This window comes from Chaetodon trifascialis, chromosome 7 (assembly GCF_039877785.1).
Source record: "Chaetodon trifascialis isolate fChaTrf1 chromosome 7, fChaTrf1.hap1, whole genome shotgun sequence".
NCBI classification, from domain to species: domain Eukaryota; kingdom Metazoa; phylum Chordata; class Actinopteri; order Chaetodontiformes; family Chaetodontidae; genus Chaetodon; species Chaetodon trifascialis.
This window is the reverse complement of record NC_092062.1, coordinates 17,193,988-17,214,386: the sequence shown is the minus strand read 5'-3', so window position 1 is coordinate 17,214,386 and position 20,399 is coordinate 17,193,988. Positions and strand designations below refer to the sequence as shown.

At 43.4% G+C, this 20,399-nt stretch overlaps 1 protein-coding gene across 1 annotated transcript; it reads right to left on the bottom strand.

Moving 5' to 3' along the window:
• Positions 1–78: 78 nt before the first annotated feature.
• atp8b2 (ATPase phospholipid transporting 8B2) lies at positions 79–20,327 on the bottom strand. Its single transcript, XM_070966395.1, has 29 exons — positions 20,072–20,327; positions 16,674–16,732; positions 16,416–16,529; positions 15,547–15,645; positions 15,289–15,350; positions 15,091–15,163; positions 14,611–14,681; positions 14,427–14,506; positions 13,692–13,850; positions 13,528–13,616; positions 13,104–13,300; positions 12,599–12,719; positions 12,205–12,292; positions 11,178–11,212; positions 10,927–11,086; positions 10,624–10,812; positions 9,813–9,928; positions 9,125–9,289; positions 8,564–8,675; positions 7,447–7,552; positions 6,218–6,452; positions 5,801–5,984; positions 4,704–4,927; positions 4,516–4,599; positions 4,154–4,399; positions 3,879–4,017; positions 3,236–3,366; positions 1,583–2,191; positions 79–1,485 (listed from the first exon to the last, which is right to left on the bottom strand). Exons 1-29 carry the CDS (start codon positions 20,178–20,180, stop codon positions 1,396–1,398), a joined length of 4,146 nt encoding a protein of 1,381 aa, XP_070822496.1. The 5' UTR covers positions 20,181–20,327; the 3' UTR covers positions 79–1,395.
• Positions 20,328–20,399: the final 72 nt, after the last annotated feature.

Genomic DNA, 20,399 nt, shown 5'->3' with positions numbered 1-20,399 from the left:
TCATGTTTATTGACCGCTGTTAAACAGCTCCATAGTCCACCCTAAGCCCTAACCCTCGCTTACACAACTCAAGGACCAAACACTGCACAACATGTTCATTTCCAGCCTTGTTTTTGCAGATCATGTTAGCATTCTGTTGTGTTTTCAGTCTAAGAGCTGCTTTGTTGAAGACAGGCACAGACTGAGAGCAGGTTTATATCGTTCCTCTGGATAACCTTTTTAACTATTATCTCACCCCATTCTGGGTCAGGGGTCAGTATCTGACGGGAGCATTTACGACACACATGGATGTTGTACTTGATCAAAAGGTCAACAACCAGAAAGAGCTTAGAGGACCAGAATTTTGGCATATTAAGGCATGGTTATCCCCAAACACCTTCCCTTTATTCATGGACAAATAAAAGTGTAAATCACTTAACTGAGGTGTACAGTGTGTATACAGTATGCTTGAGGATTTGACAAACCACCTTTAAATGTCCATTACTGTCTTTGATTTTGAGTTTCTTTGCACGTTGCCCACATCCAACCTTAAGTAAGCCAGTGGCAGTTTGTCTGCTTTTCAGACTGTGGTGGTCCAAGACACGTCAGAGGTACATGAACATGATTTGACCTTTTGTCAGACAAAAAAAAAAAAAAAACTTTCAAAGAGGAGAAAAACACTGAGAGCTTGCTTTAAGGTGCAACTCAAGTAGGCCATTATAATTCTAAAACACATCAATATGATGCAAAAAAGAAATGAAAACTTGAAGTAGAGGTATAACAAGTAAAAAATGGATCAATGAGAGAAAGGGACAGATGTTTGCATCAGTCTTGCAGTGCTCTGTAACTTAAAGTACCGTTCTCACTGAGAACTATAGTGAACACAGAGGCTTGAGGATACTTTTTGACAAAAACACTTTCACAGATAATAATGCCTGCACTTCACTGGTTGACAGTCATGTTATTCTGCTGATTCATTCAACTCATTGCTGATTTGGAGAGCTGCTGTATGACTTGGACACCTTTTAGGTAGTTGATGGTAAATGATCTTGACGTCTTCTTTCTGCTTCTGCTGCTGTCCTTCAGTTATATACTGTAATTACTGTAATTCTGTCAGTCAGTCATCAATGCAGTTATCGTATGCCGTGGGAGCATGTCACCACTAAATCCCAATTCATAGCTGGCAATGTCCATGTCACTAGATGAGCCACATCTTCCTATGATTTGGATGTTCTTGATTTATTATAGATGTTTCGGTTGGGAAACAGAGAGAAGAGCACTTTTATATGAGTCTGTTTGCTTTCAGTATCTGCACACATCACATCCTGTATGTGTGTGCAAACCTGTGACGGACAGCTGGTCCGTCACATGTTTGAATGATATCCACAAGTTATTTCTCAATTTATTCTGAATGTTTCATTCAATCTGGCCAGTTTCCTTGGCAACAGAGGTTGGGCCTGGGCTGCTGGATGCAGCCGTACGAGCTTTCCATCCAAACAGAGCTTCCTGTTGGGCAGAGGAAATGTTAACTATTACACTTTTAAAGGAGTTCACTCATGTAGATAGTGTGTATAATTTTACATGTGTCGTAACAGCAGCTCACCTGCACAGTCCCCAGAGTGATGGTCCAGCCTCCAGGTGAGTCTCCCCCATGGGACGTCACTGCTGTGAGGGTGAGATCGCCAGCACCGAGGGCGGGGGCTGAAGCCTGAGGTGTGGCTGCTTCTGAAACTGGTGCTAAAGCTGGTGGGGTTTGTGTGGATGAAGCGGCAACAGTCTGTGTATTTCGGGCTGGTGCTGTGCCTGTTTCCTCCTCGATGGGAGTATCCTGTGAGCCGCCCAGGAGAGAGGAGGAGTTTGAGAGCGGCGGAACTGACACAGAGACGCAACTGGGCGCTGGGCTGCACTCCCCGGAGGCGCTGGGAGGAGTGTGAGTGTGAGTATGTTTCTTCCTGCGGAGAGTGTCTATCCAGCTGGAGCTGTGTCTGGAGGCAAAGGTGGCCAGGGCCAGAGACGAGAGCCTCATGTTCTTCCCTGAGGTGATCAGCTCTCCAAATCCTTCCTGATGGGCAAAAGCGTAGCCTGACCTCCTGGAACCGCTGCGAGCGCCCAGACGGCCCTCTGACACACTGCCCACCCCACGCCAGGCACTTCCCACACTACGACCTACAGGCTTTCGCTTCTTCTGCCGCACCAGCTGAGTGTAGCGCACCTGGAGAAGGAACAGAAGAGAGGAAGACAGGTCATAGTTGTTAGTCCATCACAGTCTGTTCTGTCATCACTAGTTCAAACCAACACACACCGTCAGCAGTGGACTTATTTGGGGGTATTACACACCAGAAGTATTTAAGACAAGACGAAATATGAGGCTTTACAGAAATGCACAAACGATAAGTTATTGTTTGACCAGCTGAGACTCCAGGAAGTCACTGTGACTTGCTGAGAAACAGTCCAGCACATAACCCTGTTTAACCCTGCAACTTGTTTTTACACGTCAGCTTTTGTAGGGGTTAAACAAACAAGATACAACTTCAGACTGAGCTGTTCGGCCCTGTTCCTACTTTTTGTGCTAAGCTAAGCTAATGAGCGTCCCAATTATTGTTTTAAGGTTCCTAAATGCTTTTATTTTTCCACTGATTACTTGTTTCTCTTTTGTCACTTACATGTTTCATACCGATATATAACTGAGCACTTCAGCTGTTGGTCAAACTTTCTTTGCCACTTTTGTACCTGATCCTCAATCTCATCCAAACTCTTTGTGCTTTACAACTCAACTTTATCCCCAGTGTAGCAAACAGCAATAGGGACCAAAGAGAAACCCCTACTAACAGATCAAAAACGGAAATTCTTCACACCACCCTGTTTGTGGCTTTGGTTGGATGCCCAGCTCGCTTGAGACACACACACACACACACACACACACACACACACACACACACACACACACAGGTCTTATAGTCATGTACTAAAAGCAATTTGTGTCATTAGGCTGCACTGATTAAGTCAATATTTGCAGAGTATTTGCAGTGCAGGACGCCAGTGAACGGTGAGCCTGAACTTAACATCGCACACCACACACACACACACACACACACACACACACACTCAAAAGAACTGTTTGTATGCCTGCAGTTAATCATTGGCTGAGATCAGGTTCAGACTGACCTGCTGGGAAGACGTGACACTGACAGATGTTGCAATGAAGAAGATGGACACATCAGTGTCAGAAACTTTGTGTTTGTGTGTGTTTTCTCACCGTGTCTGAGAGCTGAGGTTTGAGGTCCACCTTGAGGAAGCGAAATGCCAAAACTGGAACTATGCATATTGCTGTTGCCAGTGCAATAGTTAACCACACGACGGGTTGCAATAATGTGCTCTGGGCACTACCTGTACTCACAAACACACATTACACATACACAAATATGAGCACACACATATGAGCAAATATATTTTACTGGTTATGATCTCATTTGTGGTGTGCAGTAAACTTGACTCAGATGTGATCTGGGTGAACCAACTCCTGATATGAGTGTTTGGGTGCAGGCTATGCATTTATAAATGTGTCTATGTGTGAGTGGGTAACCAATATGTCGCTGAATCAATGTTCTCATCAGATTTTGGTTTATAATATAGTAGCAGGTAGCAGTCTATAAATGTTTTATTTGCTGCATTTTTATGTACAAATTCATTCGGGCTTAATGTACTTTTGTTCTAAATCTATCACACTTGAGACTAGTCTTTTGACAAGTTTTTGACAAATCTGAGACATCACAAAATTAAGAAAATTCTATTTTTTATTAGATTTGTTATTTCATTCTGCAATACCTATACTGATATCAGTCACAAAAAATCTGTTTTTATCAGCCCCTAGCATGTGTATGTGTGAGTTTGTGACTGACCGACAAAGTGGAAGTGGTTGGGAAAGATCCTGAAGAGAGTCTGACTGTGCAGAGCAAACATGATGGCGAAGTAGGAGCCCACAGAGCCCCACACAAACACATGGTTGATGAGTGTCCAGAAGCCTGTGTCAAGAGCGATCTGCATAATCACATAGAGACACACATGCAAAGAACAGCGGAGGTGCACAGTTAATACACAATGGTGGAACAGATAGCGGTTAACTACAGAGGTTGCTCACTGTGAGGAAAGCTGACTCCATTCTGGCCTCACTCACTTGTACGCTGACTACAATGACTAGGGCTGTTGCCGTGGTGACTGCGAAGGTCTGGTAGTCAGCGAGGGGCACACCAGTGCTCTGAGTGGCGTCGGACAGGATGGCGCAGGGGACAAAAAAGAGCACCACTGATGTGTAGATGCCCTGGGCGATGCAGATGAAGAACTCTCTCTTGTTGAAAAGGAGGTTAAGCTGGCCAGGCTCATACAGTTTAGGATACTCCAGACTCCTCTGGTCAGGAACATCCTACAGTAAGAGAGGAAGTGAGGACATGCATTTACTAAAATAACACTACAGTTTTGTTATTGGGTTAAAGGCAATGTTGTCATGACACATTCAGTTCAGTTACAGTTTGAACAGACCTGGTCAAATATCCCCATGGCCAGCACAGGGAGTGACGTGTAGACAATGTTGTAGAGAGTGATGAAGTACTGATCATACACCGTCTACGAGAGAGGAGATGGACACGCACACAAACACAAAGTGAGAGTCTTGATTACAATTTCCCAACCTTTGATTGTTGATATAAAGATTTCCTCATGACCAATACCTGTGCAGAGAAGCCACAAAAGAAGCCAAACCAGAAGTGCACCATGGTGAAGGCAAAGTTCTTGTAGAAGAAGTAGCAGAGGAAGCGGCACATTCGCAGGTAGGACCAGCGTCCGTGCACCAGCAGGAGGCGCTGTAGGAAGCGGAACTGGGAGAAGGAGTAGTCACTGGCCAGTACAGCCTGTATCCCCTCCTGACCAGAGATACCAACTCCAATATGAGCACCTGGAGGAGTGATGAACACGAGAGATGGACAAGAGAAAGAAAAGTTAATAAGATAATGCTGGCTATATTCAAAATTTATTTATTTATTTATTTATTTATTAAAGTTATTTTTGGCTTTCTTGTAGGGTTTTTGATATGAATATTTTTCAGTGCTGTGGAGAAACCATCGTTCAACATTTCAATATAGTTTGCACACTTCCAATTTTTATGCTAAGCTAAGCTAACTGATTCTTGACAGTAGTAGTAGTACAGAAAACTCATCTAATGCTCAGTAACAAAGAGAATAAGCATGTTTCTCAAAATGTCAGACTATTCCTTTAAACTTCACTTTCCTTTCATTTAAATTCCTTTACACTTGGTTCACTCTTATGTGTTAACACTAAGCTGATGGGCTTAAAGTTAGCTAATAATCCATCAAATCTTTCATTGTAAATTTGATCAAAAAGTGATGGATGGGTGTGGTGACATATCAGTCAAGTCAATGCTTCATCTCTAGTTTCTAACTTCTGAATAAGCTAATGGCAAAAGTTAGTTATTTGCAGTACTAAATGTTTCTGACATCTTTCCATCAAGTCTAGAGCTGTAAATGTCAATAAACTGCAACGCACCACACTGAAAACACCAACCAATGATGAACTAAACTTGATGAGGACATCACATTGACTGCAACATACATTTCCACATGCCTTCGTCACTATTAGTGGATAAACAACTTATACTACCTTTCTGCTGAGAATTTCCATTGCCTCACGACAGACACAGGCACCCACATGGCTAAACCCTACTTCTCCTTTTGTCTTTCTTCTCCGTCTCACCAATAATCCAGTTACACTTCCTCCTCTCCATCCTCAACATCCTGCCTGTGCAACTCACTTTTGATCATGCTAACATCATTAGCTCCGTCTCCTATAGCCAGAGTGACGGCCTTCTTGTGTTTCTTGATGAGCTCCACCACCTGGGCTTTTTGGAGCGGGGTGACTCTGCAGCAGATCACTGCTTTGCACGCACACGCCGTCAACACAAACTCCATCTCCATGTCTGCCTCTAGTGCATGGGCCTATCAAAGAACAGCAGAGAGAGTCAAGGAGTTTAATGATACATTGGAGGGGGCTTCAGTTTCAGCTGTGGAAGAAATGGACTTTAAGAAGGAGAATATGTTTTGCTGATGCAAAAAACACATTTCTGGCCACTCATATCCTGACAGTTGACAGTCTAATTCTTCATGGCTGCTGCTGGTTTTGTATACATGTATGTGTACAGTATGTGAGTGTGGCAGTGTGTCATCCATACCAGGCTATGACCGTTGATTACAAGGGCAAACTCTCCAGAGATATTGTCCATGAGGTTCGGGGGAGGAGGAGGAGGAGGGCACTGCAGCTGTTTCCCTCCTCCTCCTGTACCATCTCCCTCTTGTCCTTCCCTGAACCCATTCCCCATGAAACATGCCTCTCCCCATCCATCCATTCCCTCCTCCTTGCCTCCATCTCTGGTTCGTGACAGCTCGATCATCCTTTCCCTCGCCCTCCTGGAGAGGATGACAAACTAGACGTCAACAGGGCTCTTCTACACCGCAAAGACAGAGCCAAAGCACAACATGACTATATAGAGGGAAAAACAGGGCACAGAGAGGAATGGCAGAGAGGGACACAGCTATGAAAACTAACTCTTGAATGGTAAACCTTTGGCACTTTAAGGTACATTTTATGTTTATAGTAGCCACTTTTCCATTCACAGTATTCTCTGTATTTTAAAATCATCATATTCATATTAAGATTTCATTAGTATGACGTGTTGCCCTGTCTTTCCTGTAGCACTATGAGCTCATCAAGGTAACTTCCACGCCGCTTGTGTTGTAATAGCAACAAAGTTAACTCAGCTTCACTCAACAGTTTCTTGTAAATCACACAAGTTACGGGAACAGTAGTTTGCAACCTTCAGACCATGCAAACTTTGAAGAGCCATGTACGACGTGTAGAAGTTGGAAGAGCATCAGTTGACACTGTGGCAAATACTCACTGAATTCATTACGGAGAAAAAAACATTTATATTTTTTATGAGCAAAGATAATGTTTGTGTCATCAGCAGTTTCACTTGTTTCAGTGAAAATCTTAACTTCATAAAATTGACACCTTTTGGAGGAGTCGGTACATTTGTAGGGATGTGCATTTCTGTAACTTCCTGTTTTTTGTTGTGTTGTGTTGTGTTGATTTAACTGTACTGGATAAATCAAAATCTGGGTTAAGCACCAGATATTGTTCAGTAACACTTGAGCAGTGGTTAGAACACTGTTCCACCACACCTACTCACTCCAGTCATGCATACACTTCTTAATTTCTTTCTAACCAACACCTGCCTTTTGTCTTTTTTGGTTAGTGTGGATCCCACAGTCCCTGACAGACAGACAGACAGACAGACAGACAGACAGACAGACAGACAGACAGACAGACAGACAGACAGACAGACAGACAGACAGACAGACAGACAGACAGACAGACAGACAGACAGACAGACAGACAGACCTGAGCTCCTGCCGTACACTCTGCACAGTGTGTCCACTGATGATGAAGACCTCTGTCATATCGTCTGTCAGCATCTTGCAGGAGTAACCTATATTGACAGCCGTCTCTGTGTGAGAGAAGGGGAAAGTTACTGGTTAGGATTTCATTTAAAGGCATCAACGCGTTTCAAACCCCTAAGACCTTCAGGGAGGCTGGTCCAGGGGGACGTAATTAACAAAGACTGCCTCTCTGTGCCTTTTGATTGCAGCCTCAGGAACAATCAAGAGTCTGAAGATCTCAGCGACCCAACAGGCACGTGTGTCTTAACCATGTCAGACAGAGACAAAGCCATTCAGTGATTTAAAAAAACAATAAAAGAATTTCAAATTGAATTCTGTGACGGACAGTTAACCAATGTGTGGATTTTAAGACTGGTCTAATGTGGGCTCTCTGTCTGGTTTTCATCAGAACACGTGCTACTTCGTTCTGTAACTGACCAATAGCTTTCTTAGACACACCAGAAATAAGGGTGTTACAGTTGTCCAGAATGCTGGAGATAAAAGCATGTACTAAATTTTCCATGTCTGGGAAAAGGGGAGAGAAACGGTCTGACTATTCCTTATATGACACTTTGGTCATGTTTCTAATGTGACATTCAAAATTTAGGTCAGAGTCAAAGATAACACCAAGGTGTTTGACCTGTTCCTTGGATCCTTGTGCAAGTAGATTTAGGTGGTTCAGACAGCTTCTTTCTCTCAGCTTTTGCACCAATAACAAGGATCTTAGTTTTGTCTTGATTTAGCGGAAGGAAGTTCTGTGTCATCAACAAGCTGAGGTCAGAGATGCATGTAATTAAGCTGTTAATAGAACTGTAATCGTTTGAGCTTGCAGGCATATATAGCTGGGTATCGGAGTAATACTGTCTGGTTCATTGTCTATCCTTTTCTCAGTAATGTTTGTGTTTGGAGGAGATTTGTTCACACTGTTCACACTGTTCACACAGTACCCACAGTAGATGGCATGCTGAGTTACCCTTCAGTGTGCTCCCACCATCACTATATCAGAATAACATCTTCATTTGTTTGGTTGCTTTGCTGGTGCTTTTTGAAGAACTGCATTGAAGATCTGAGTGTCTCACCCTGCTTGTCTCCAGTGAGAACCCAGATCTTAATGTTAGCCAGAGAGAGGACAGCAATGGTCTCTGGGACGCCCTCCTGCAGCTTGTCCTCTATAGCTGTGGCACCCAGGAGCTGGACACACAGGCAGACAGACAGAAACACACATGGACGGAAACAAACACACACACACACACGAGTACACACAAATTCCATGTCATACTGGCAGGAAATTTAAGGAAAACGTGAAAGTAATTTATATGTTATAACTTGAAATGGCTCACCATCAGTTCCACTCATTAAATCAAGTATCGATTTAACATCTGACAGTGTTGTTTAGGTAAAGTAAAAGACAGGAATTTCCCCTCACCAGTTTTAGTCTGGATGATACATTCAGTTCAACTTACTGTGAGTTCCCTTTTCTAAAGTGTTATTTTTGTTCGTTTGCGGAAGGAACCCTGCATAAATTGTGTGAGAAAGTCATGGCTTATTGTTCCACATATATGAAAATGAAAGTCAGACACACACACACAACTGCACACAACTGCACACATGGATGCACACTCTCAGACCAAGTCACTAACCATCATGTCTTGTTCTATCTCCTCGTAAGCGGCTGCCAGTCGGTCCTCTCTGCAGTTGGTGGCCTTGTCAGCGCAGCGGTGGCTCTCTGACCACGCCTCCCACTCGTCCTCTGACAGGTCCCTGTAAGCCAGCGCCAGCGTCCGCAAGCCATCTGCTGCGTACTCCTACAACCAAATCCACAGTAATACATGGAGACATGTAGAAACATATACACACACTCTCAGGGCTGGAAAGAGTACTCAGATTGTTTACTTAAGTAACAAGTAACAATATCACAGTGTAAAAGTAAAAGCACAGAAGTATTAGCATTAAAAAAAACTTAAAGTAATTAGCAACTAAAGTGTAAAATCTCTAATATTTGCCACCAAAATGAGGGAAGAATGAGTCGAAGGAACAAATGGCAGAAAATGGAAATACTTAAGTACTAGTACGTCAAAATAGAACTTGAGTACAGTACTTGAGGAAATGCACTTAACTATATTCCACCACTCTACATTCTGACATGAGGAGAAACAAAGTAGTTGGTTGTACTCCAATCCACTATCAATGCATCTTCAGGTCATGGTTACATACGGGACGCTGAGTAAAGACGTTGCAACAGTTTTCAAGTTTGGAGACACTAGATGGCAGTATTGCTGCATCCGTCCATGCATCCATGAGTTACCGTGCTTCAGTGTGTTTACTCACATTGAGGTGGTCTGAGGTGATATTCATTAGTTCCTGGTTACAGGGGTGGAGTCTCTCCAGCAGCACAGTGTCGGCTCCTTTACAGTACAGACGGATCCTGCCCTCTGGGTTACGCACTGAATATAAATCACAGAGTGTAATGAAGACCAAATATTCCAAGGAACTCCTACATCACCTTCAGATAACCAGACTCCTCTTTCTCAGCTTCAACAGATGTCATTCCCACATGCCGGCTGTCTGTCTGAATACCGTTTGGCGCTGATGCATCAGTGCATGCTCAGAGCCTCGTGGTCCAGCTGTTCTGTTGCAAGATCAAAGTTGTTGCTAAGGAAAAGGTGATTTATAACCTGTCCTTTCTGGGCAGTTTTCCAGCACCTCACAAGGAGACCAATAACAGGAAGAGAGAAATCTCATTGAGGGGTGAAATGTAAACTATGACTAATAGCCTGTTTTCTGCCAGTCTGCAGAAGTGCAGATCATGATTTAAATACATTATTATGATTTAAACATAAAAAGCTCAATTGATCAGATTTAACAGCTGTTGTTGCATTAAGAGTATAAGAATGTCCAAGATCCCAGATTCCAGAAGTGATTTTGGCTTATCAATGCTATCTTTGTTGCATTATGACAAGTGAAAATTCTTTAGGAAATAAAAAATTAAGGATAAAAAGGCTGACAGTACAATGCATTATGCACTAGGGTCCCTACAGACTACAGAGTTGTTCAAAGCACTTCTATATACTTCACCCACTATTTTATTTGTTTAAAACTAATTCCCTACTAATTATAAACTGAAAATGACGGTACACACCTATAACTGACATCCTCTTGCGTATGTTGTTGAAGTCCAGTATGGCGAGCAGAGTGTACGTGACAGGTCGTCCCATCTCTGTGGTGGTTATCGTCCCCGGCGTTCGGGAACGAAACACGAAGCCGAAGTTTCGAGCCGCTGTCACTAGAGCACCCTCATCTGGAGACTGAGCCTTATAAACAAGCTCTCCTGGTGAGACATGTTAAAATTAAAAGACAATAAATAACAGATGAGTGGTGCGTTAGTGTCAATGTGCGCTGCTGTTCAGCCTCCCTTATTCCCCTCTGCCCTTCTCTTGCTCACCCTCGCTTTTCTCCTCACTCATGACGGTGTGGCAGAGGGACAGCAGGCGGAAGAACTCGTGAGTGTGTGAGTCTCCCACTTTGACTGATTCCAGCAGGGTGTCATCATAGAAACAGAAGTCCGGGTCCGCCAGGGGGTTGAAGGGACTGAAGTCCAGTCTCTGAGGATGAATGAAGAAGCAGGGACTCCGTTGAGCACATTCATACATTATATTATATAGTGTTTTTCAGTTTTAAAAAATGGCTCTTTACCTTTGGCTGAGGTCCCAGTGGGTCTGTTCCTTCACCTGATAGTAACACAAACAGATGCATGAATCCTTGTTTTGTATTTTTTGTACGTGTGCTTGCATGGTGATTCAGGTTCACTGTTAACAGGTGAGTATCATGATTGGGTATGAAAGGGGCATCCTTAAAAGGCTCAGCTGTTCACAAGTAAGAATGGAGCAAGGTTCACCACTTTGTGAACACATGACTGTATAAAGGATATTGCTGCATGGGCATAACTGTTGTTTTTAAACAAATTATTGCTTTTTTTATGTTTTATACAGTGTCCCAGCTTTTTTGGAATTGGGTTGTAAATGGGAAGAATGAAGGAGTAGAAACAGCTCTCAGTATCATGTCGTCCAGTGGCGGCCTTTGTCTATGACCTCAGTAAAAAACATATAATTAAGTGTGTGTGTGTTGCTGCTCTGTGCCCGGAAATGTATCCTGGCCTTAGGATCACTGATAAAGCTCCCACCCTCAATCAGCGGAAACAAATTGTGATCAGTATTATTCCATTCAAAGCTTACTCTACTCTACAGCATTGAAGGATAAACCCTTTTTATTTTTTTGGACCTGGGATCCATTTCTGAACTACCTGGGTACCACTGCACCTCGTAGGATGAGGTCAGGGCTTATAGACATGGCCTGGGAAGAGGATCAGACTTCCTGAACTCTTGTCCTTTTATTGAATTATTATTATTATGTATTTTCTTTATTATTATTATTATTATTATTATTATTATTATTCACTGTGATCGGCTGGTGACCAGTCCAGGGTGTACCCCGCCTCTCCCCGAGATAGGCTCCCCCCCCCGCAACCCCGAAAGGGATAAGCGGCATAGAAAATGGATGGATGGATGGATTAGTATTATGGACTATTATTATTGCTGTACTTTGTATTGTCCCTTTGCAAAAAAAGGAGTTAAATTTAAAAAATGTGGGAAAAAAAAGTGTGCGTGTGTGTGTGTGTGTGTGTGTGTGTGTGTGTGTGTGTGTGTGTGTGTGCGCCACCTACCATAAGTCTGTCCATTGATGGAGCACTTATTGAAGCTCATGATGTTCTGAGTGAGAGTTCCAGTCTTGTCACTGAAAATGTATTCAACCTAAAAGAAACAATTGAAAGGGTAAATCTAAAGTTACACAAAGTAATCACTGCAAACTAAAAGTAAGAGTAAAGATATGTTTTAACTTTAACACTGTTGTATTATTATTGGACTAAAAATCTCTTTAAGAGACAAGTGGTTCCATCATTCAGTTACTGCAGAATGTACCGAAAAATTAGTGGAAATATTTTTGAAATAATTTAATTTTAATCACCTGACAATCAGAAGCAGAATAGACAATAAACAAGATGCATCATCAATATCACACACAGAGACGATATTTGCTGTGTAAGTGTGAATGCCCACCTGGCCCAGCTCCTCGTTCAGAGTGGTGGTCCTGGCCTCAGCAGCTGTGTTACACTGCGAGCAGAACATCTGCTGGTCCCAGTTAATGAAGTAGCTGTGACCCAGCCTGATCACCTCCACACTGACGCACAGACAGGTGAGAGAGGGACATGGTTACATTAACAGTAGAAAGGTCAAAGGCCGAAGGTCCTCTGGCACTGCACCCTGACGACAGAGACGGCAGACAACACGTTTCTGATATTCAAACCTCCACCTACTCCTGCTTGTCTACACAAGTATCCTTTTGTATTGCACAAGATTAAATATATGGTTACACGAGGACTAAAGATGTATTCACACCTGCAGAGATCTTTGCAAAATCTTGACTGCATGTATTAGTCTATTTACATTTGCATTTTTATATATTCAGTCACTCTGCAGCTGCAGGCTGCTCAGTGCAAACATCTGTCTGCTAATATATCAGCATAACTTAATTGCACAATTAATCTTAAAGTCTTCTCCTCACCTGACATACAGAGAGATAGGCACCACGGTGTTGAGAATGATGACGTAGGACCAGAAGGAGAGGAAGGCAGAGAACAGGAAGTTGTCAACTGGAGGGTCCCAGGGCAGGTAGCTCTGAAACAGGGAACCCACCTCTCTCTCCCACACTGCATTACCCACAGCCAGAATCACACCCATACACACCAGGAAGCCAAAGATCTGACAGAAACACACAGATAGAGAAACATTACAGACAGAGAAGGCAAGAGTGAGGTGTCTAAATGGACAATCAGATATCTTGCATTTTGGATCTTAGCTCAGTTGAGTCCATATTGGGAGATAATACATTGTTAAGGAGATATTTGAAACTGGATTCAAGCCACTGAGATTAAGCCCTGAAATAGTTACTGTATGAGGCAGAAAGTGAGAGGTTTGAGGTGTCCTACCCAGAGGACCAGAGTGTTCATCAGACGATCGATGCTCGTACGCTTAAACTTGGTGCGACCGCTGTTCTGCATAAGTTTGGTATCTGGGCCTGCGACAAAAAAAGGGAAAGTTAGACTTGTTCCACACATCACATCTGTACCTTGACACAGAAATACAAACAGACCTGCGAAGATGACCAGGCCGTAGCAGGCCTCCGTGTTGCGGAGGACACATCCTCGTAGCAGCATGTTCTGGTTGGTCAGGGTGTATTTCTTGTCTCGCCAGTACAGAGTCCCACAGAAACGATCCAGCTTGTTGTTGGGGGGCTCACACACCACCTCACCTGAACACACAAACAAACACAAATCTAATCCAGATGCTGTATCACAGATGTCCATCAAATCCAGTTACAGCATAACGTTTATCTTTCTAGCTGGATGACATAGTGCTGAGTTAATCAGCCCCATGACATCATTCCATTGCCACACACACAAACACACATCCAAAGGCCAAACCACACACCTTTAGTAAGTTGATATGAGGCAAAGTGGGGGTTGATTTGCTGCAGTAATGCATTTTCCTGAGCAGGTGAGGAGTGTGTGTGTATGTGTGTGTGTGGGCGCGCTGTGCTGACACAGAAGTCTTTCGTTGCGTGTACTCGTGGGCGGGTGATGATAGGCTGTCGTTCAGTGCTGGCAGGGGAGGGCAGAAAGTGTGTATGTGTGTGTGTGTGTGTGTGTGTGTGTGTTTTGCGTGTATCTTTTTGTTCGTGTGGATAGGTGTGAAGGTGGATAACATTTCTGTCAAGACGCAGACGCTCAGATGCAGACTGAAAAACACTTGACCTTTAGACTATCAAGAAAGGAAGACGCACCAAACCAGAAACCGAGAGAAGAAGATGAGTTTTCTCAAATCTCACCGTCGAACGAAGCTAAGTTGTTCTGGTCTCCAAGTTCAGATGTCACTGAGACCGACTGACGCACCTTCATATTGGTCTCTCTGCAAGATAACACAACACACAGCGTTTTCAATGCAGTGTCCTGTTGCTTCTGCAGATTGTGAGGTACTGTGAGTCGATGGCACGGTGTGGTGTGTTTTCTGACCCGTCCAGCTCGGCTGTCTCGATGTAACAGAGCCCGTGAGGTTCACTGCTGGACAACAGGAGCAGGTCAGCCTGAAAATAGATACAATAGCTGAGGTTAGCATCCACTGCATGCCAGTGACAGCACAGGAACAGAATTAGTAAGGCACAGGTGACACAGTGATGATAAGATATGCATCTGGAAACAAATGAGTAATTAACAGCGGTAGCTAGTGTCCCTTACGAAGGCACATACTGTTCTGAAATACATTCAGTATTATAGAATTTGGTCTGAAATACAGTATAAACAGTCATCATGACCACATGCATATATAAAATGACTTGTGACTTGCAGGCTGAACCCTGAGCAGTCCATCCCTACGCTGGTAGACAGAATCTTAAAAAGTCCTAATTAAAATGGGCCCTACAAGACCACTGAGTGTTTGTGTTTGTGAATGTGTATGTGTGGTGATGATTATCACGGTATTGGACACACACTTACTGCCACAAACTGGTTGTTTTCCAGTTTAATGATATCACCCACTCGAACATTCATCCACTTTTCATTCTGTAGCCTAAAAGATAGAGAGATAAAAGGAAGAAAAAGTGATTAAATGTGAATACTTAATTTTATAATTAGCAGATTTAGTTTAGGAAGCAGAAGCTGGTTAATGCTTAGTTGACAAGACAGGAGACTCACAAGCCATGGATGAGGACCTGAGACTGGCGGTTGTTCACTTGGTTGTCGCTCTTGTGACGAAACTGCAGGAGACAAAGATCATTGTGAGCTTTGCAGGAACTGAGTCGAGCTCTCCATATTTAAGAGGCCACGTTCATAGCAGTGTCTGCTAGGAATAATTTGGAGTCCTTGCACTGTATTACACTGTAATGTTATCCTGCCACAAATAAGATTACACAGCAAAAAAAACCAACCAACCAAAAACCAAAACATGCTCACATAGTCATCTGTGGCATCCTTTACTGCAGTGATGCACAGCACCAGAGCTAAAGGCACAATGGTGGTGAACCAGGAGAGGGAGGAGATCTGAGGTATTAACTGGACAGAGACAGAGAGAAGGGTGATTTACAGATTGAATAGGGACACAAAGGCATTGTGCAATTCAGAGACAGCTATACATCTGACCCTAGCCACACAGCAGGTCGCTGAGCTCCTTCAGAACCTGAGTGCACCTGAATGCACCACACTGTGTGTTCAGGTGCTGGTGAGACGGTTCCAAGCAGGCAGGTACAAAGCAGTGAATTCACAATGCACATACACATTTGTCACAAGTCAGCATGTGTTGACTGACTGATGAAGATCCTCCTCAAAGTATAGAAAACAAGGCCTTGTTAGCTTAACTAATGTGTAACTTGATGTTTTCCCACTAAGCTTTGGAAAAGGTTGTACAATTTTCAGTCTATCGAAGAGATTTAATTCTTTAGCTGAGGTTAAAACATAGCAAGACTAACAGTCAGCTGCCATGCTAGAAATGGTCACAGATTAACTGTGAAGGCAGTCTAGGCAGTTCCCAATGTCGTTATGCTAACTAAGCATATTTACTTTCTTAGTTTAGTATGCTAGTATGCTAACACTTGCCGATTATCACTAAACTCAAAGCATAAGTGAGTCTGATGGGAATGCAGTTAGTTATGCCACAAATATTTCTGCAAAATTAAACAAGAAATTGGGCCTTTGGAGATGTAAAGCGGGAACTCTTCAGCCTTTGACACTGCAGCTGCACCCACACACAGAGACACAAATGCACAGCTATCTCTCTGCCTCTCTGCATCCCTCTTTTCCATCCCTCCTTCACCTCCTCTCCTCACCTGCAGTATGAGCAGGAAAAGGAAGTAGGTGTTGGCTACTTCCTGGAACTGCTCAAACAAGTTGACGGGCAGGAAGGTGATGATGTTGTACTTGGATGTCATAATGCAGTTACTCTGGATGAGAAGAAATGAAGAAAATAGAAAATTATATAGTCTCAGAGGACATTTTGGTTGAATTGTTTCAAAGATTAAAACGTTCTCTCATCTTTAATGACAGAGTCCATATTTTGGAACATGTACAGGAGAAAACCAGCTTACCGCATATTGAAACTTTTCATTGTACTCTCTGTCATTGGCTCTGACCCTTCTCTCCTCCTCTGCAGAAACACAAGACACCAAATGAGTCATAAGAGGATGATATCACGACAAAGAAATACAGAAAGCGCTCAAACTGCTGAATCTCTGTCTGTCAAAGTGCATAAAAGGACCAAGAGACCGTCAATATCAGTAATATCCTCCTGGCCAGAGGAAGAGAGAGAAGGAGACAATGGTCCATGTTTGTGCATTTATTTAGAAATCAATGAAGCCGGTGAGTCTGCTGGAGGTTTTTTGAGTAGACACAATCATTCTCACATACACATACAGGAACTAATTATCAGACCAATTACCTGTTATCTTTAATTAACTGTTGTCTCTGTCTCTTAATGACTGAATGTGCAATCTGGGCCAGATATGCAACACATAACCACAGATGAGTGTGTACATCTGTCATTCAACAGGAGCACTGGGACCCAGTACAGGAAGTCACAGGTGAAGCATTACATCCATTACACTTATGGTCAGATTAAACAACTATGGAGGACAAAAACTAAACCGTAAAATTTCCTTCCCTTGCCCTCGAGCTGCTGTAGTCCTCCCCTCCTGACCCTGCTCTTTATCCTCTCGCTGTTTTTAGGTTTCTGTTTATGCTGATGCCAAGTAGTTTGGGAGTTCCCCTCCTCCTCCATCAAGCCTGTCTCCTCTAATATTGATGAGGCTGCTTTTTAAATGAAATGACTGGCCTTTTTTGCACAGAGCTGCACACAGTTCATATGCACGCACACACACACACACACACACACACACACACACACACACACACGGATATAAAATTCAGGGCCAAAGCGTATGTTCTGCACAGAGACACTGTCGCTCTGAAACCACAAAGTCTCTAACACACTTTTGACTGATGACTGAGAGGCAATGAGGCGCCACAGGAAGGGACATCACACAGCAAAGGCCATAACCATTACAATCACACGCACACACATAAACAAAGACCTGCGGTTTCCTGTCTTTCTGCAGCGGTGTGAAGCCCCGTCTTACAGCTCTTAACATCTGCTGTATTCAGCTTCACCAGACAAACACAGGCCAGTTAAAGAGATGCCATCAGAGCTCCTCTTTGTTGTCGGGTTATAAGACAGATTTGATGTGGCAGGTGAGCTCCAGTCGACTGCAGACCAGCTGGACTGTCACGGTGGATTTAGTCAAGTTAGTCAAGAAAATACAAAGTATTTACCATCTCCCCCTAGTTACTGTCAGATGCTAACATTTAAGGACTTGTTAAAGGGAGTGCTTCCATAGCATGAATGTGATAAAATCAAATTCAAATCATCTCAACGTGTGCTGTATAGCATATTGCTCCATAAATATGTATAGATAACAATATGCCTCTAAAAATAAATTGAAATATTCTTTTTTTATTTGTAAAAATATTCTTATCCTTTAGAACTATGCTGTGGCTGAGTGGTGGCCGGATTCTGAAAAACAAGTTATATTTACCTGTGGAAGAGAGTTTTAGGGCATCACTTGATTTCTGTCTATGGTGTATACAAAGTTAATTTTAGTAAAGGCATGTTATAACCCTTAAACTTTGAGTGTATATAAAATGGCAGTATATAGGAATCTATCTCTGGCCTGATGGTATTTGATATGCCCTCTCCTCTACACTCTGGCTAGTATATCAGATTTGTCTGATCTTGTTGGTGCACATCATCCAACATCTATTCTGCTGAAACTCTTCCAATCCTGCCCCCCCTCCTCTTTCCTTTTCCCTCTGGCACTTCTCCCGTCCACCTGAAGGTCATTATGTTGCTTTCTGGGGCAAGTGTTCACTGGAGAGATCTGTCTGACAGGCAGTGCCAAGGCTGCATAAACACTCCACAAAGAGGGCAAGATGCTTGTGCCTGGTAAGCACCGAGACACTGAGGCTTTCCAGCATCTGACGTCAGGACCAGGCACTCCAGTGCAAGCTGACCAACCCAACCTGGATGCATGAGAATCATTAGCAAACTGCCCATTAAGTGTTTAATGTCTCTGACAGCTTCAAGGGCATTAGGAGCCCTGACGCAGACTGGATGCTACACAGCAAGTCCATATAAATCTATAAAGCTCCATTACTGAGAAACCGTCAATCGCAGTCTTACTCTGCTAGGAGCATAAGGTTTCCATCAACAACTGAGACATGAAGCAGTACATTAATATTGATTCAAACTAAAATACTTAATATCATGCTATCTTACACAGAATAACTGTAGTCTAATCCAAAAGCACTCATTTCTTTTCATCCACCCGCTGTCTCTTTAACAGCCTCCACCCCCAATGGCCGGACATGAAAGGCGACTTGCCACAGCTCTGAATCTCCTCATGTCTCTGTGAGCCACACACACTCTCACAGCACAGCGAACGCAGAAGTCATACCAACGATGACCACGGAGCACAGTCAGTCTGACGAATGGGAAAGGCTGCTGCCCTTGCCATGACTAAGCTGGAGTCAGGATCCGACTCTGTGCAGAAGCGATCATCACTCACTGATTTAATTAGATGAAAATGGGATAGTGGAATCGTCTGCAGTCATGCTCGTGCGCGTGCATGCACACCCACCCACACACACACAGAGTGATCTGATTTGTTGGAAAGCGATGCGTGTGACAACGACAGACTGATGGGCTGGAGGTCAAATGAAGGTGCACATGCGGTGTGAGTCGTGATAGTTAAGCTAAGGAATAAGGATACAGACGAGCCAGTGCAGTGACAGCGCAGCCTGGCGCCTGGAAGATTGATCAGCGTCTCAGGCAGCAGAGACAAGGACATCATCCTACTTATTTACACTAAATTAACAGATAAACTCAGCTCTGTTTTCACATGTACATCCCTCACATTAAACACAATCGTAATCAGCAAACAGAGCAATGACTCTGAGTCACATTAGACTGTTTTTTCCCCCAAATATTAGAATGGAAATAGAGGAAAAAAAGGTGGCACTGAGCCAAAACACTGGTTGGCAGTGGAGAAGTGCAGACTATTTGCATTAGTTATTGTTAATTCCCTGTTTTTAAATGTTTGACAGTTGAGACCTGATGCCGGTGTCTAATAAACAGAGTAAGAAAGCTCAGTAATTACAAGACCAGCAGACACAAAGTTGTGCTGTACAAAAAGCCACTGAGGTTATGGACATGTAATATGATGAGGTGTCCAGTGTAGGCACACATACACAAACACACAGGCCATTAAAAAAATGGGGTGAGTGAGATGAAGAAGCAGGACTCAGTCGGGATGAGGGTGAGAAACGATGTTTATTTAAGATGGAGTTTGTATCAACAAGCTGCTGACGATGATGACAATAAACAGTCAAAGCTGAATTAACCGCAGCCTCAGCGGTCACACAAAACTCGTACCTGTCCGCTTCTTTTTCGATTTGCCTCCATTTAGTCTTGTCTGTTTCTTTCCTTGCAGGGGGAAAACGATTGGGAACCATTTCTCCGGGAAGTCTTTCAGTACTGTCATCTTGACTTCTCCCACGGTCTAAATTGTCGTTAGACGCGCGCTGTTCCAGTGACAGATGACCGCCGCATCTCCGCAAGGACGCGGGGATGAAGCTCCGGTCCCAACTTCGGTAAAGTTGGACTAAGCGCGCACCGTCCCATCCCTGCCTCACTCCCTTCCCTTAACACACACACACACACACACACACACACACACACACACACACACACACACACACAC

Excerpts from the sequence above, each read along its gene's own strand:
- atp8b2 (XM_070966395.1), bottom strand. The coding sequence starts at position 20,180 with ATGACAGTACTGAAAGACTTCCCGGAGAAATGGTTCCCAATCGTTTTC. Across the intron at positions 16,733-20,071 it reads ATCGAAAAAGAAGCGGACAG|AGGAGGAGAGAAGGGTCAGA; the intron begins GTACGAGTTTTG and ends GTGTTTCTGCAG. Across the intron at positions 16,530-16,673 it reads ATGAAAAGTTTCAATATGCG|AGTAACTGCATTATGACATC; the intron begins GTAAGCTGGTTT and ends CTTCTCATCCAG.